The sequence below is a fragment of the Saimiri boliviensis genome, chromosome 6 (assembly GCF_048565385.1).
Source record: "Saimiri boliviensis isolate mSaiBol1 chromosome 6, mSaiBol1.pri, whole genome shotgun sequence".
Classification (NCBI taxonomy): domain Eukaryota; kingdom Metazoa; phylum Chordata; class Mammalia; order Primates; family Cebidae; genus Saimiri; species Saimiri boliviensis.
The window spans coordinates 84,462,156-84,476,989 of NC_133454.1; the positions used below are offsets into that span (position 1 = coordinate 84,462,156).

Below are 14,834 nucleotides of genomic sequence, written 5' to 3' on the forward strand. Positions count from 1 at the left end.
AGAAAAATATCTACACATGATATTGATGTTTTATTTTACAGTTTTTACAATATCAATGATGTTTTAAAGGAAATAGAAGGAATAATGGCCAAAATGAATGGATACTTTGAATAGAGAACTAGAACACTGGTAAAGAAATGGACAGTCTAGAACTAAGAAATGTCCTTGATTAAATTAAAAGCTTATTCAATGGTTTAAGAATAGATTGGACATAACAGAATATAAAAGTAGTAAAGTTGAAGTCAGAGAAATAGAAAATATCCAAACTGAAGCACAGAGAAGAAAAAATACATAAATAACAACAAAGTTTAAGAGACATATGGGACACAGAAATTCTAAAATATGTGTGACTGAAGTCCCAGAAGGAAAGAAGAGAAACAAAAGGACAGAATAATTTACCAAAACTAATAAAAGAAAGCAAACAACAAATTCATAAAGTGCAGTGAGCCCCAGGCAGGATAAATACTGGAAAATCATAGCTACGTATATGAGTCAAGGCTCTAAATTATAAAGAAAAAAGTTTCAAAAGCAACCAAATAAAGATAGATTATTTTTCCGGGAACAACAATAATACTGACAGTGACTTGTTAACAGCAACTGTGAACTTCAAAGACATATTTTAAGAAGTGTCAAAAGAATAAAACTTGCCAACATAGAATTCTTTATCCAATGAAGAAATATCCTTGAAAAATTAAATTGAAATAAAAAATTTTTTTTAGTGTCCTCACTGCCCCACCCCCAACAGTAACTGTGGCGATAGGTATGTTAATTAATTTGATTGTGGTAATTATTTCACAGTAAATATGTAAATCAAGTTGTCATATTGTACACCTTGAATACAGGCAGTTTTTGTCAATTATACTTCAGAAAATCTGGAAAAAAATCTTTTACTAAATCAAATGAGAAGCTAGAAAAAAATAGATTTTTTTTTTTCAAACAAACTAAAGCTGAGAGAGTTTGTAGGTGGCAGACCTGTGCCACCTGTTCAGTAGAGGAAGTTTCTTAGGCAGGAGGAAAATTATCCAGATTGAAGCATGGAACTGCAAGAACAAACCAAAAGCACTGGTAAGCCTAAATAGATGGGTGAGGATTAAAAAATATTGGTGGGCAAACACAATAATAACTTTCTTATAGCATTTATAAAATACAGAGTCAGATAAATGATAACAATAGCATAAAGGGTAGGGAAGGGGTAAATGGACTTAAATTTGTTGTAAGGTACTAGTAATGCTAGAAAAACAGCAAAAAGCTCTAATTTAAGAGAAGCTAACATTCAAGATGAACATTGTAATATCCAGGGGTCAATTTAAAGACCAATAGGAAACTATATAACTAAAAAGCTAATAGGGAGGTAAAATGGCATGATTTAAAAATAAAACTCATATAACGCAAAAGATTCTGAGGAAAGAAAAGCAAAAACAGAAGAAACACATAAAAAATAAATAGCAGCATGGTGGATTTTAAACACACTTTTTTACATTAAATATACACCTTGGGGATAGAAGGAGGGATCTGACTAGAGTTGTCAGTGTATTACCTGAAATGTCAGGTTTTCAACAAACATTGAATTTTACACTCCAATTAAAAGACAAAGATTAGGCCAGGCACTGTGACTCACACCTGTAATCCCAGCACTTTGGGAGCCTGAGGTGGGCGGATAACCTGATGTCAGGAGTTCAAGACCAGCCTGGCCAACATGGTGAACCCCATCTCTACAAAATACATAAATGCAAAATGCAAAAATTAGCAGGATGTGGTGGTGGGCGCCTGTAATCCCAGCTACTTGGGAGGCTGAGGGATGAGAATCGCTTGAACCCAAGAGGTAGAGAGTGCGGTGAGCTGAGAGGGTACCACTGCACTCCAGCCTGGGCAACAGAGCAAGACTCCATCTCAAAAAAAAAGTAATCTTCTGACTGCTCAGTGATTGATGTCCAAATTATATTGATCCCCCAGGGATGACATTTAAGAAACCATGTTTAAAAATACAATTAAAAACTCAAGAGAAAAAGCTAGTAGAGAACTAAGTAATTATACATTGCAGGAGAAACAGAATCTATACAATTAGTTCAGGAAAGTCACTAAGCAAAGAATCAGAAAGAAGAAAACAAACACAAAACCATCAACATAATAAACCTTTGGTGTTGGAGGGATATGATATCAAAAGCGTTATAGTATTTTATCCAAAATATCAAATTTTCAACAAAAATTTATGAAACATGCAAAGATACAAGAAATTTTTGACATGTACACAAGGAAAAGGTAACCAACAGAAATTATCCCTGTACTGGATTGGATTTTGGACTTAGTGTAAAACAAAATTATAGCATTGTTTTAATAATTATGAAGTAATTGCTATTTTTATTCAATATTGGATTAGAGGTTCTAGTCAGAGCAATTAAGTAAGAAGGAATAAAAGGAAAAAGTAAAACTGTATTTGCAGATGGCATGAGGTTGTATATACAAAATCCTAGGAAATTCATTAAAATCTATTATAATCAATAAATAAGTTTATCAATGTGGCAGGATATACAAAAATCAATTTTATTTCTGTACACTAACATTAAGGAATCAAAAACGGAAGTTACAAAAAGATTTCCATTTACAGTTAGCATTAAAAAATCTTTGAAATAAATTTAGCAAAATAATACAAGACCTTTGGATTGAAAACTATAAAATATTGTTGAAATTAAAAAAGACCTAAAATATTGGAAGACATTCCATGTTTAAAGATCAGAAGACATAATATTATTAAGATGGCAATATTCTTTAAATTGAACTAGATTCAATACAATCCTTATAAAAATTTCAGCTTTGCCAAAATTGACAGTCTGATCCTAAGATTCATATAGAAATGCAGGAGTCCCAGAATAGCAAAAACAGTTATTTAATAAAAAAGAAGAAAAATTATGAGGACTCCCACTTTCAAATTTTAAAACTTACTACCAAGCTACAGTAACTAAGACAGCATGGTACTGGCATAGAGATATTTCTATTCAATTAAATAGAATTCAGGTTTTAGAAATAAACCTTGACATTTACAGTCAAATGATTTCCAACAAGGATACAAAGATAATTCATTGAGGAATGAATCATATTTTCAATAAATGGTGCTGAGAAAAGTGGATATGAACATGCAAAATAATTGATTTGGAATCCTACCTCTCACTATACTCAAAAATTAACTAGAAATGCATCATAGACTCAAATGTAAACATTAAAACCATAAGAGATAGCACATGTTGGCAAGAGTGTGGAGAAAAGGGAACCTTTTATACACAGGGAATGTAAATTATTGTGGCATTATGGAATATAGTATGGAGATTTCTCAAAAAATTACTGATAGAACTGCCATTTGACCCAGCAATTTCTCTTCTGGATATATACCCAAAGGAAATGAAATCAACACCTTGTAGAGATATCTGCTTTCTCATGTTCATTCACAGTAGCCAAAGTTTGGAAACAACTAACTGTTAATTGATAGTGAGTGGATCAAATATAATAAATATATACAATAGAAATTATTTAGCTTTAACAAGAAAGGAGATCCTGTCATTTGTGACAACATGGAATGAACTTCAAGAACATTATGCTAAGTGAAATAAGTCAGACCAGAAAGAAAAATACTACTTAGGAGCTCACTTATATGTGTAATCTACAAAAAAAAAAAAGTCAGATTCGTAGGAAAAGAGTAAAGTGGTGGTTATGAGGGGCTTGGTGGGGTAGTAGAAATGAGGAAAGGTCGAAGGGTACAAAAGTTGTAGATATATAGAGTGAAGAAATCTAGAAGTCTAAACCACAGCATGAGAACGATAGTCAATAATATTATTGTAATGTGTACTAGAAATTTTGCTAAGAGAATAGATTTTAGGTGCTCTAACTACACATACATACGCAAAAGATTTCTGTGAGATGATGGATATGTTCATTTGCTTGACTGTAGTAACCATTTCACTATGTATGTGTATATCAACACATCATGTTCTATGCCTTGAACATGTACAATAAAAAGGATCAAAAATAAAAGCACACATTATTAAAAAGAATTCCATTATACCCTTTGTACTAGAAACATGAACTGGAAGCCAAATAAAATAAAAAGAATTCCATGGGGAATAAAAGTAAAAACCATAGAACTTACAGAAGAAAACATTGGAGAAAATATTTGTGACTTTGGGTTTTGAATAAGGCATTCTTAAATATGATACCAAATGCATGGTACTTAAATGAAAAATATTGATATATTAGAATTCATCAAAATTGAAAACATTTGTACTTTAAGAATTTTTTTTTTTTTTTTTTTGAGACAGAGTCTCGCTCTGTTGCCAGGCACCAGGCTAGAGTGCAGTGGTGTGATCTCGGCTCACTGCAACCTCCCCCTCCCAGGTTCAAGCAATTCTCCTGCCTCAGCCTCCTGAGTAGCTGGGACTACAGGCGCACACCACCACGCCCAGTTAATATTTGTATTTTTAGTAGAGACGAGGTTTCACCATGTTGGCCATGATGGTCTCCATCTCCTAATCTCATGATTCGCCCATCTTGGCCTCCCAAAGTGCAGGGATTACAGGTGTGAGCCACCGTGCCCGGCCTAACATTTGTACTTTAATAGACACCATCAAGAAAATGAAAAGACACAGGTTAAGAGAAAATGTTGGCAAATCAAATTTGACAACAGGCTTGTATCCAGAATATGTAAATAACTCTGAGAACTCAAAAAGAAAAAGAAAAGTGGCCTGATTAAAACATAGAAGATCTCTGCCTGGACAACACAGCAAGACCCTGTCTCTACAAAAACAAAAAAAATAATAAATTAACTGGGCATAGTGGTGTGATCTGTGGTGGTACCAGCTGCTCAGGAGGTTGAGGTAGGAGGATCATTTGAGCCCAGGAGGTAGAGGCTGCAGTGAACTATGAGGAATGCCACTGCCAAATTGTCTTCCAAAGTGGCTATATCATTTTACTTTCCTATCAGCAACGTATAGTGTTTCAATTTCTGAATATTTTGTTCAGAAGTTCATGTTGAAATCTAATCCCCAAAGAAACAGTATTAAGAGATGTGGCCTTTTAGAGACGACTAGGCCATGAGGTTGGAGCCTTTATGAATGAGATTAGTGCTCTTATAAAAGAGGCCTGAGGGAGCTAGCTAACCCCTTTAGCCATGTGAGGACACAGTGAAAAGGTACCATCTTTGAGGTGGAAACAGCCTGGGTGATACGACTAGATTGCTGTCTCAAAAAAATATATATAAACAATAATAAAAGAAAGAAAAGAAAATAGAAGGTCTGAATAAATGTTTCTCCAAAGGACACATACAAATGGCTCATAACCACATGAAAAGATGCTCAGGATCATTAATATTTGGGAAAATATAAATCAAATCCACAGGGAGCTATCATTTTACACCCACTAGGATGTCTGTAATTATAAAGACAGACAGTAACATATTTTGGTAAAAAATATTCAGAAGTTGGGACACTATACATTGCTGATGGGAAAGTAAAATGATACAGCCACTTTGGAAGACAATTTGGCAGTTTCTTAAATTTTAAACATGAAGTTACCATATGACCCAGAAATTCTGCTCCTTGGTATACCCAAAAGAAGTGAAACTGTAGATACACATAAAAACTTGTACATAGATGTGTATAGAAGCATTATTCATTACAGTCAAAAAGTAGAAACAACCTAAATGGCTATCAATGAATGGTAAAACAAAATGTGGCTTGTCCATACAGTAGAATATTTTTTTTGTCACAAAAATAAAATGGAGAAGTACTACATGCTACACCATGAATGAACCTTGAAAACATTATGCTAAGTGAAATAAGGCAGTCACAAAAGACTACAAATTGTGCAAATCTACTCATATAAAATGTCTAAAATGGACAGATCTGTAGAGATAGAAAACATTACTAGTGGTTGCTATGGTTTTAATGTTTGTGTACCTCAAAAATTCACATGTTGAAACCTAATCCGCAATGAAACAGTATTAAGAGATGGGGCCTTTTAGAGGTGACTAGGTCATGAGGTTGGAGTCTTTATGAATGAGATTAGTGCCCTTATAAAAGAGGCTCGAGGGAGCTAGCTATCCCCTTCAGCCATGTGAGGACACAGTAAAAAGGTACCATCTGTGAGGCAGAAACTGAACCCTCACCAGACATCAGATCTACCGGCACCTTGGTCTTGGTCTTCCCAATCTCCAAAACTGTGAGCAGCCAATTTTTGTTGTTTACAAATTACCCAGTCTAAAGTATTTTTTTTATAGCAGCTTGAATGAACGAAGACAGTGGTTGCCTGTAACTATGGGTAGGAGGGACAGGAATAGGGAATGACTGCTAATGGGTATAGGGTTTCTTTCTGAGTTTATGGAAATATTCCTGAATTAGATAGTGGTGATAGTTGCACAACTCTGTCAATTTCTAAAATTCACTGACTTGTACAATTTAAAAAAGTAAATTTTATGGCATGTGAATGATATCTTTAAAGGCTGTTTAAAAAGTACATAAGCATGTTCTCTCACCACAGTGGAATTAGATTTAAAAACATCTGTCAGTAGATCTTCAGAAAATCCTCAAATTATAAATAACCTTATGGGTCAAAGAAGGAAAAACAATGAAAAATTGAAAATATTTTGAGCGGAATAATAAGGAAAATAGGACTTATTAAAATATGGGAAGAAGCTAAAGTGCTTTGAGTTAGGAAATTTATAGCAAAAAGGAGAAAAATTAAAAATCAGTTAAGCTTACATTTTAAGAAGCTACAAGTTTAACAGCAAAGTAAACCAAAAGAAAGAAAAAGACATGACACTGATAGAAAAAGATAACACTAATAGAAAAATGACAAAAAGTCTGAAGAGTCATATATCTGCTAAAGAAATTAAACATAGTTAAAAACCTTCCTATGACTTTACTGGTAAATTCTTCCCAATATTTAATGGAAATGTTGTTATGAAAGATTATATCTAGTGCCTTAGTTTTCTATAGCTACTTGCTGTAAACTGAATATTAATATCCCCTCAGTTGCACCCCAAATCATATGTTGAAACCTAATCCTCAGTATGATAGTATTTGGAGCTGGGGCCTTTGGAAGGTGATTATATCATGTGAGTGGACTCTTCGTGAATGGAATGAGTACCTTATAAAAGATACCTCAAAGAGCTCTTTAATCCCTTCCATCATGTGAGGACATGAGAAGATGGTCATCAGTGAACCAGGAAGTGGGCCATCATCAGACACTACATCTGCCAGTGCCTTGATCTTGGACTTCTTAGCCTCCAGAACTGTGAGACATAAATTTCTCTTATAAAATACCTCATTTATGGTATTCTGTTATAGCAATCTGAATGGACTAAGACACTATCAAATTACCACACACTTAGTAACTTAAATAACACGAATTTATTTTTACAATTCTGGGGGTCAGAAGTCTAAAATTGTTCTCATTGGGTCCAAAGCAAGGTGTCAGCAGGGCTGTATTCTTTCTCGAGGCTTTAGGGGATAATCCATTTTCTTTTCATTTTCCAGTTTCTAGAGGACTTCCTAGAGCTTGCCTGCATTCCTAGCCCATGGCCCCATTACTCCGTCTTCATTGCCAGCAATATCAGTCTGAATCCTTATGCTACCATCTCTCTGGCTCTTTTATGTCTGCTGCTCTTTTACTTAGGCAGAAGATTCAGCTGTGTGTGACTCTTGTAATAACAAGGACTCTTGCTATTAAACTGAGCACAACTGGATAATCCAGGATAATCTCCCCATCTCAAGGTTAGCTGATTAGCAATCTTAAGTCCATTTGCAATTTAAATATCCCTTTGCCATGTAATCTAACATATAGGTTCTGTGGTCAGGATGTGGACATCTTTGGCAGTGATTATTCTGCCTAACACAGCCAATCTATATAACTCTTTCACTGAAAAGGGAAAGAGGAAACCATTTTTTATGAGGCCAGCATAACCCTAATATCGAAACCTGACAGGGATATTACAAGAAAACTAGAGGCCAACATCTCTTGTGAATATAGATACAAAAATCCTAAACAAAGTTACAAATGTAATTGAGTAATATATTAAAATAATAATACCATAATGTTCATGTATTACTACAGGAATGTAAAATCTGTTTAACCTTTGAAAATTTACTGCATTAGTAGAATAAAAGAGAATAATCGTATGGTCATCTTAATTGGTGCAGAGAAAGCTTTTCATGTATGTTCATTTGATAAACTTGGTCATTACTCATAATAAAAAATTTTAAACAAATTGGGAATAGAGGGAACATTTTAAATCTGATAGTCTCTACCAAAAATATTTTTTAAGCATAATACATAATGATGAAATATTGGAACATTTTCCTCCTGACTTTGGAAACAAGATAAAGTTGTTCACTGTAAACACTTGTCTCCAACATTTTCCTGTAGTTTCTAGACAATCAATGAAGATGAGATAAAGAAAAGGAATAAATACTGGAAAGAAAGATATAAATGCTTTGCTTTATTTGCAGATTAGCTTTTTATATTCATAGAAACTCAGAAGGATCTCAAAATATAATAATAGAATTAATAAGTAAACTTTGCAAGATTTTAATTGTACAGAAAAATTCATTGTATTACTCTGTAGTATCAGAAAATAGTTGAAAATGAAAATTTAAAACATCATTTACTACAGCTTCAAAAGCCATCAATTACCTAGAGATAAATTTAATTAAAAACGTACAGTGCTGCTACACTCTATGACTTTAGAGTAGGGACAAATTTCTGTAACAAGACATAAAAATACTTACCATATGGGATTAGATGAATAAATTTGACTACATGAAAATTAATAACGTCTTTATCAAAAAAAGTCATATAAAGGCTGGGCGTGGTGGCTCACACCTGTAATCCCAGCACTTTGGGAGACCGAAGTGAGCAGATCATTTGAGGTCAGGAGTTCGAGACCAACCTGGCCGATATGGTGAGACCTGGTCTCTGCTAAAAATAGAAAAATTAACTGGGTATAGTGGTGGGTGCCTGTAATCCCAGCTATTTGGGAGGCCGAGGCAGGAGAACCTGGGAGATGGAGGCTGCAGTGAGCCAAGGTCATGCCAGTGCACTTCAGCCTGGGCGACAGGGTGAGACTGCCAAAAAAAAAAAAAAAAAAGAAGTCATATAAAAAGAATTCAAAATAGCGGTAACATCTGAAAAAGAACTAGAATTCAGCCGTGTAAAGAACTTCATCAGTGGAAGGATTATGGACAACTATTCATTTTCTGTTGCTGTATATCAGATTACAACAAATGGAGCAATTTTTTGTGCAGTAGTCCACGCACAGCTGAGTCCTCTGCTTAAGATGTCATCAATCTCAAAACAAGATGTTGACTCTACTTTGTTCTCATCTGGAGAATCAGCTGGTAATGAATCAGCTGCCAAACTCGGGTTGTCCTCAGAATTTATTTCCTTTGGTTGTAGATTCTTGATGGCTCTGGCTTCTTGATGGCTATTGGCTGGAGGCCACCCTCAGTTCCTAGAGGCTGCCCATAGTTTTTTGTCACATGGTCTTCCTCAATATGGCTGCTTAATTCATGGAGCTAGCAAGGAGAATCTCTAGAGTGAGTTTGCTAGCAAAATGGAATCCATAATGTAACACAATCATAGGGGTCGCATCCTGTCATCTTTCTGTTGATAAGAAGCCAGTCATAGGTGTTTTCTACACAAAGACATGAATACCAGGGGGGAAGGGTTAATGGGACTACCTTAGAGTGTGTCCATCATCACAAGCCAATAGAAAAATGAGCAACAGACTTGAACCAGCATTTCAGGGAAAAAACCTATACAAATGACATGTAAACATGAAATGTACTTAACCTTATTAGTAATGAGGAAATTAAGAAGTAAAGGTATAGTGCTCTTCTGTTTACCATCAGATTGGCAAAAGATAAAGAACATTGTATTTACACACACACACGCACACACACACGCACACACACACACACACACACAAACACACAGAGCGAGGGAGAGACAGAGAGAGAGAGAGAGAGAGAGAGTGTTTGTTTTAAGGGATTGGTTCACACAATTATGAATGCTTGAAGGCAGGCAAGTAGGAAATTTTCAAGACAGGCTGGCAGGCTGGAAATTCCAGCAGGGGTTAATGTTGCAGTCTTGAACCTGAAGGCAGTTTGGAGACAAAATTTTTTCCTCTTTGTGAGACATCAGTCTTTTCTCTTAAAGCCCTAAGCTAATTGGATGAGGCCCACCCATGTTATGGAAGTTAATCTGCTTTACTCAAAGTTTATTGATTTAAATATTAATGACATCTAAAAAATATCTTCACAACAACATCTAGACTAGTGTTTGAACAAACAACTGGGCACCATAACCAAGTTGACACCATTGCACACATCTATAAATGTTTACCACTATGCCTGAAAATATTGTAGCTCCTTAATGACTGTTACTTGTTTTCCTTTCTGAATTACACTTTACTTGGGTCTTTATTTTCAAATAAGGTTGTAAATCTACCTGCCTCTTTCCAGGTATACCCACACTGCTTTAGTTGGAGGCACTCAGCAAAGGTTTCTGGAATAAATAAAAAGAATTAGAGATTCATCTCATGTTACTGAAGCACTCTTTTTTTTTTTCTTATTAAACATTCAGCATTTGTATTCTTAACTATTCTCTATCTTCATTGAGTTGTGGGGCTGGTATCATTTTCTCCATTGTGAAGTTCAGTACATTTTCCAGCATATAGTAAACTCTAAATATTTGTTGAATGAATGAATTAGCTGGAAATATTTTCATGTAATTTTTAAAGGGTTCCGACATTGCATTACAATATGATATTATTATATTCTCAACTTGCTTAATGCTATTAAGAATTTTAGTTCTTTGGCCAGATGCAGTGGCTTAAGCCTGTAATTCCAGTATTTTGGGAGGCTGAGGCAGGAGCATTGCTTCAGCCCAGGAGTTTGAGACTAGCCTGGGAAACATTATGTAACCCTGTCTCTACAAAAAATACAAAAATTAGCCAGCCATGGTGGCTTGTGCCTGTAGTCTCCAAGGCCCAGAGGATCAATTGAGCCCAAGAGGTTGAGACTACAGTGAGCCATGATCATGCCACTCTACTTGGGGAATGGAATGAGAACCCATCTCACATTAAGATAATTTTAGTTTTTCAATAAAATTGAATTTTATTGAATTGAAAATAATTCAATAAAATTTGGTGGAGATGCTTTGCTCATGTGAGTAATCAATCTGATAGGGATACATAAGGTAACAGTTAAAGACCAATAAGAATTAGAAAAATTTCTGCCATACATATGTCATACTGTTTGTTTACATTTATAATAGGTAAATGTGAACACTATGTTACCTATTATAAATGTAGATATTTACCAAACAAGGGATGTTTACCCAACAGCCACTGATCATGACAAATATGGCAAATACTGCTTAAGTTTCTAGAATGTCTTGAGGACTCATGTAGGAATTTATTTTATCATTTAATTGTAAATACTTTGCTTTCTTTAAATAAGGCAAAAAATTCATAAAAACACAAATATATATAACAAACACATACACATAAATATATTCTTATTTATTGCCTTTCTTTTAATTTTTTAAGGTATTTTGTCCAGTCTGAGTCCTGTGAATTCTCATAACCATGGAACAGTGTCTGCTGGCTCTCTAACTAATCGATCACAGATAGAATTTCCTGATACTGCTGATTTTCTTAATAAGCCAAGCATTATTTTACAGAGATCTCTAGGCAATGTACCCAATACACCAGATTTTTTTCAGCAGCGTAGAAATTCTGAAAGCAATCTGTGTAACAGGTAAGTTTCCCAACCGTTTATTTTTTCTGTTTCAAAATGTCAATTACAGTTAAGTCCTCAACATTTTGGATAGGTTGTTGGAAACTCCAACTTTAAGCTTAATGACCAGATTTTTTTTTTGGTGTTACAATTAAATGACATTATTTGAAGATGTGCTGTAAGTTGTTTCACTTAAAGTGTCAGTTTTCAAAAACTTATTGATGATATTAAGTGAGGACTTTACTGCATTAAAGTATTACCAGTTTTCTCATTCTGTGTTATAACTAGATGATGGATTTAGCCTCTATCCTTTTCCTTATTTATCTAGTAGTTTTTATTCTAAATAAATCTTTTCTCATTTTAGTGGTATTAATTTTTTTAATTCAATAGTTTCCATCTGAGATAAAATATAGTGGTATTCTACCCATCCTAAGATCTTAGTAAATATTAATTTATTATATACTACTTAGTACCTATTCATAATACCCAGTCATATGGCATTTGATCTTATTTGTGCTTTACTAATAGTAAGGGTTTACATCATACCCAGAGTTCACTTTGAAAAATATTTTGTTTCCTTCAAAGACACACAGACACTTTTCTAGTTTAAAGCCTTTAAGTTCATAGAGAGATTGGAATGTTAGGATGTGTTGCAGTTGAGACCTTGGTTAAAAATTAAACAGATTTTCTAATTGTGTTCAGGTAAAAACCTTTTACCTCATTTATCATATATATTTATCTATTTTATTCTATAAGCTGTGGACATCAAATACTGAAATATGTTTCAGCATCTGAATCAGATGGTACAGATTGCTGCTGTGGAAAATCAGGTGAGATTACGAAAGTTATATGTACTTGAGTTTAAGAGAAATTTCTTACAATGATTTTTAGAATGGGCAAATGAATGAGTTTAACTTCAGTTTATCCATCTTTAAAATGAAGATTATTATTTTTTACCCACTTCACAGAGGATTTATTAAGAACAAATTATAAATAATAGATAGTGAAAGTAATTCGAACAATAAAAATGTGCTGTACCAATTAGTGTAGTCTTCTTAGGTTATGGCTATTGTTTATAAATAGTGAAATTATTTATATTAACATTGAAATTTGTACTGTGCAATCTAAACCCAAAAGGCTTTGCATAAAATTTTTTTTATTACATAAAGAGAAGTTGTTTTAAAGTCTGGTTAATTGTATCATTCTGAAATATTTTATATCCTCAAACAAGAAATCGTGTTGATGAAATTATAGTTGTTTTAGAACCTTAAAAATTGATGACTCAAACTACCAGTAGTAGTTAACTAAGTAATTCAGACCAACATTCCCCTTGAGGGCAACTAGAAAAGTTGGACAAATTATTTATTTTAAAAGTCTACTTGAAGCCATTGAAGAACTAAAACGATCCTGTGAATCACCAGTACAAGATCTGTTGGAAGACAGAACTCCAAGAAAAGTGAGCCTGTAGTTTGTGGCTATCAAAAGGGTATATGCCAATTCCAGAGAAAACAATGACTGATCGGATGAGCAATTTTATAGTAGCTTCATGGGACTAGGAAGGCAGAGACTAGAGTTGAAGGCTTGCCATGGTAGGGATAACTTGATAAACTCTGAAGTGTTGTACCCTAGGAAAAAAGGTAAACTAAAAATAGACAAGCCTTTTCAGGAAATATAGGCTCTTCTCAATCCCTTTAGATACCATAAAATTTACTGCTTTAAAATGTGTAATTTGATAGTTTTTTTTTTTTTCATTTGAAAGGATTTGTTTAAAAAGTAATCAAGTAGAGGTAGGGTTTCACCATATTGGTCAGGCTGGTCTTGAACTCCTGACCTCAGATGATCCACCTGCCTCGGCCTCCCAAAGTGCTGGATTACAGGTGTGAGCCACTGTGCTCGGCCCTAACTTATTCTATGAGACCAGTATCATCCTAATACCATAACCAGACAAAGATATTACATGAAAACTACAGACCAATATCCCTTCTGTGTATAGAAACAAAAATCCCTAACAAAATACTAGCAAACTGAATCCAACAGTATGAAAAGATCACTCTGTGGTCAAGTGATACTGGAATGAATGAGTTGCTGAGTATTAGGAAATCAATGTACCATATCATAGTAATAGAATAAAGGGGAAAAAACACATAATTTCAATAGATGCCAAAAAAAATTTGACAAAATCCAACACTTTTTGTGATAAAAACATGCTAACTAATAATAGCAGGGAAGTTCCTTAGCCTGATAAAGGATATCTTTATAAAAAACACATAGCTGACATCATCCTTAATGGAAAAAGACTGATGCTTTCCCCAGAAGATCAAGAATAAGATCTTAGGGTTTTTGCTTTGAGCACTTCAACACTGTACTGGAGGGTCTAGCCAGAGAAATTAGAAAAAAATAATAATAAAGCCATCCAGAATTTTAAGGAATAAATAAAATTCCCAATTCACAGATCATGTGATCTTTTACATGGAAAATCCCAAAGAACACACACACACACATACACACAACTAGAACAAATACACAAGTTTAGCAAAGTTACCAGATACAAGATAAGTATACAAAAATCAACTGTATTTCTATATACTGTCAATGAACTATTATAAATTGAAATTAAGAAAGTACTTCCATTCACAATTGTATTAAAACAAATAAAGTAGTTGGAATACATTTATCAAAAGTTCAAATTTTATACACTGGAAACTATAAAAACAATGTTGACAGAAATTAGAGAAAAACCAAGTAATTGAGAGGCATTTCACAGTAATGTATTTGAAGACTCAGTATTGTCAACATGACAATTTTTCTATATTGATTTATAAATTGAGCACAATTCTTATTAAATTCCAGCAGGCCTTTTTAATGATAGAAATGGACAAGTTGGTGCTAAAATGTATACGGAAATACAAATGACCTATAATAGCAAAAAAAAAAAAAAATTGAGAAAAAACAAAGTTGAAGGACTTTTATATACGACTTAATTTGAAATCTTGTTTTAAAGCTAATATAATCAAGGCACAGGGTTGAACCTGTAGATCAGTGGAACAGAAC

At 34.0% G+C, this 14,834-nt stretch overlaps 1 protein-coding gene across 2 annotated transcripts in view; it reads left to right on the forward strand.

Moving 5' to 3' along the window:
* PDE3B (phosphodiesterase 3B) overlaps positions 1–14,834 on the forward strand; it is a 237,028-nt gene that overhangs the window by 141,578 nt on the left and 80,616 nt on the right. For both annotated transcript variants that reach the window (XM_074401124.1, XM_039471383.2), the window contains exons 6-7: positions 11,594–11,804; positions 12,540–12,613. In XM_074401124.1, coding sequence (XP_074257225.1) covers positions 11,594–11,804; positions 12,540–12,613 — 285 coding nt within the window. The remainder of the gene's footprint in view (positions 1–11,593; positions 11,805–12,539; positions 12,614–14,834) is intronic.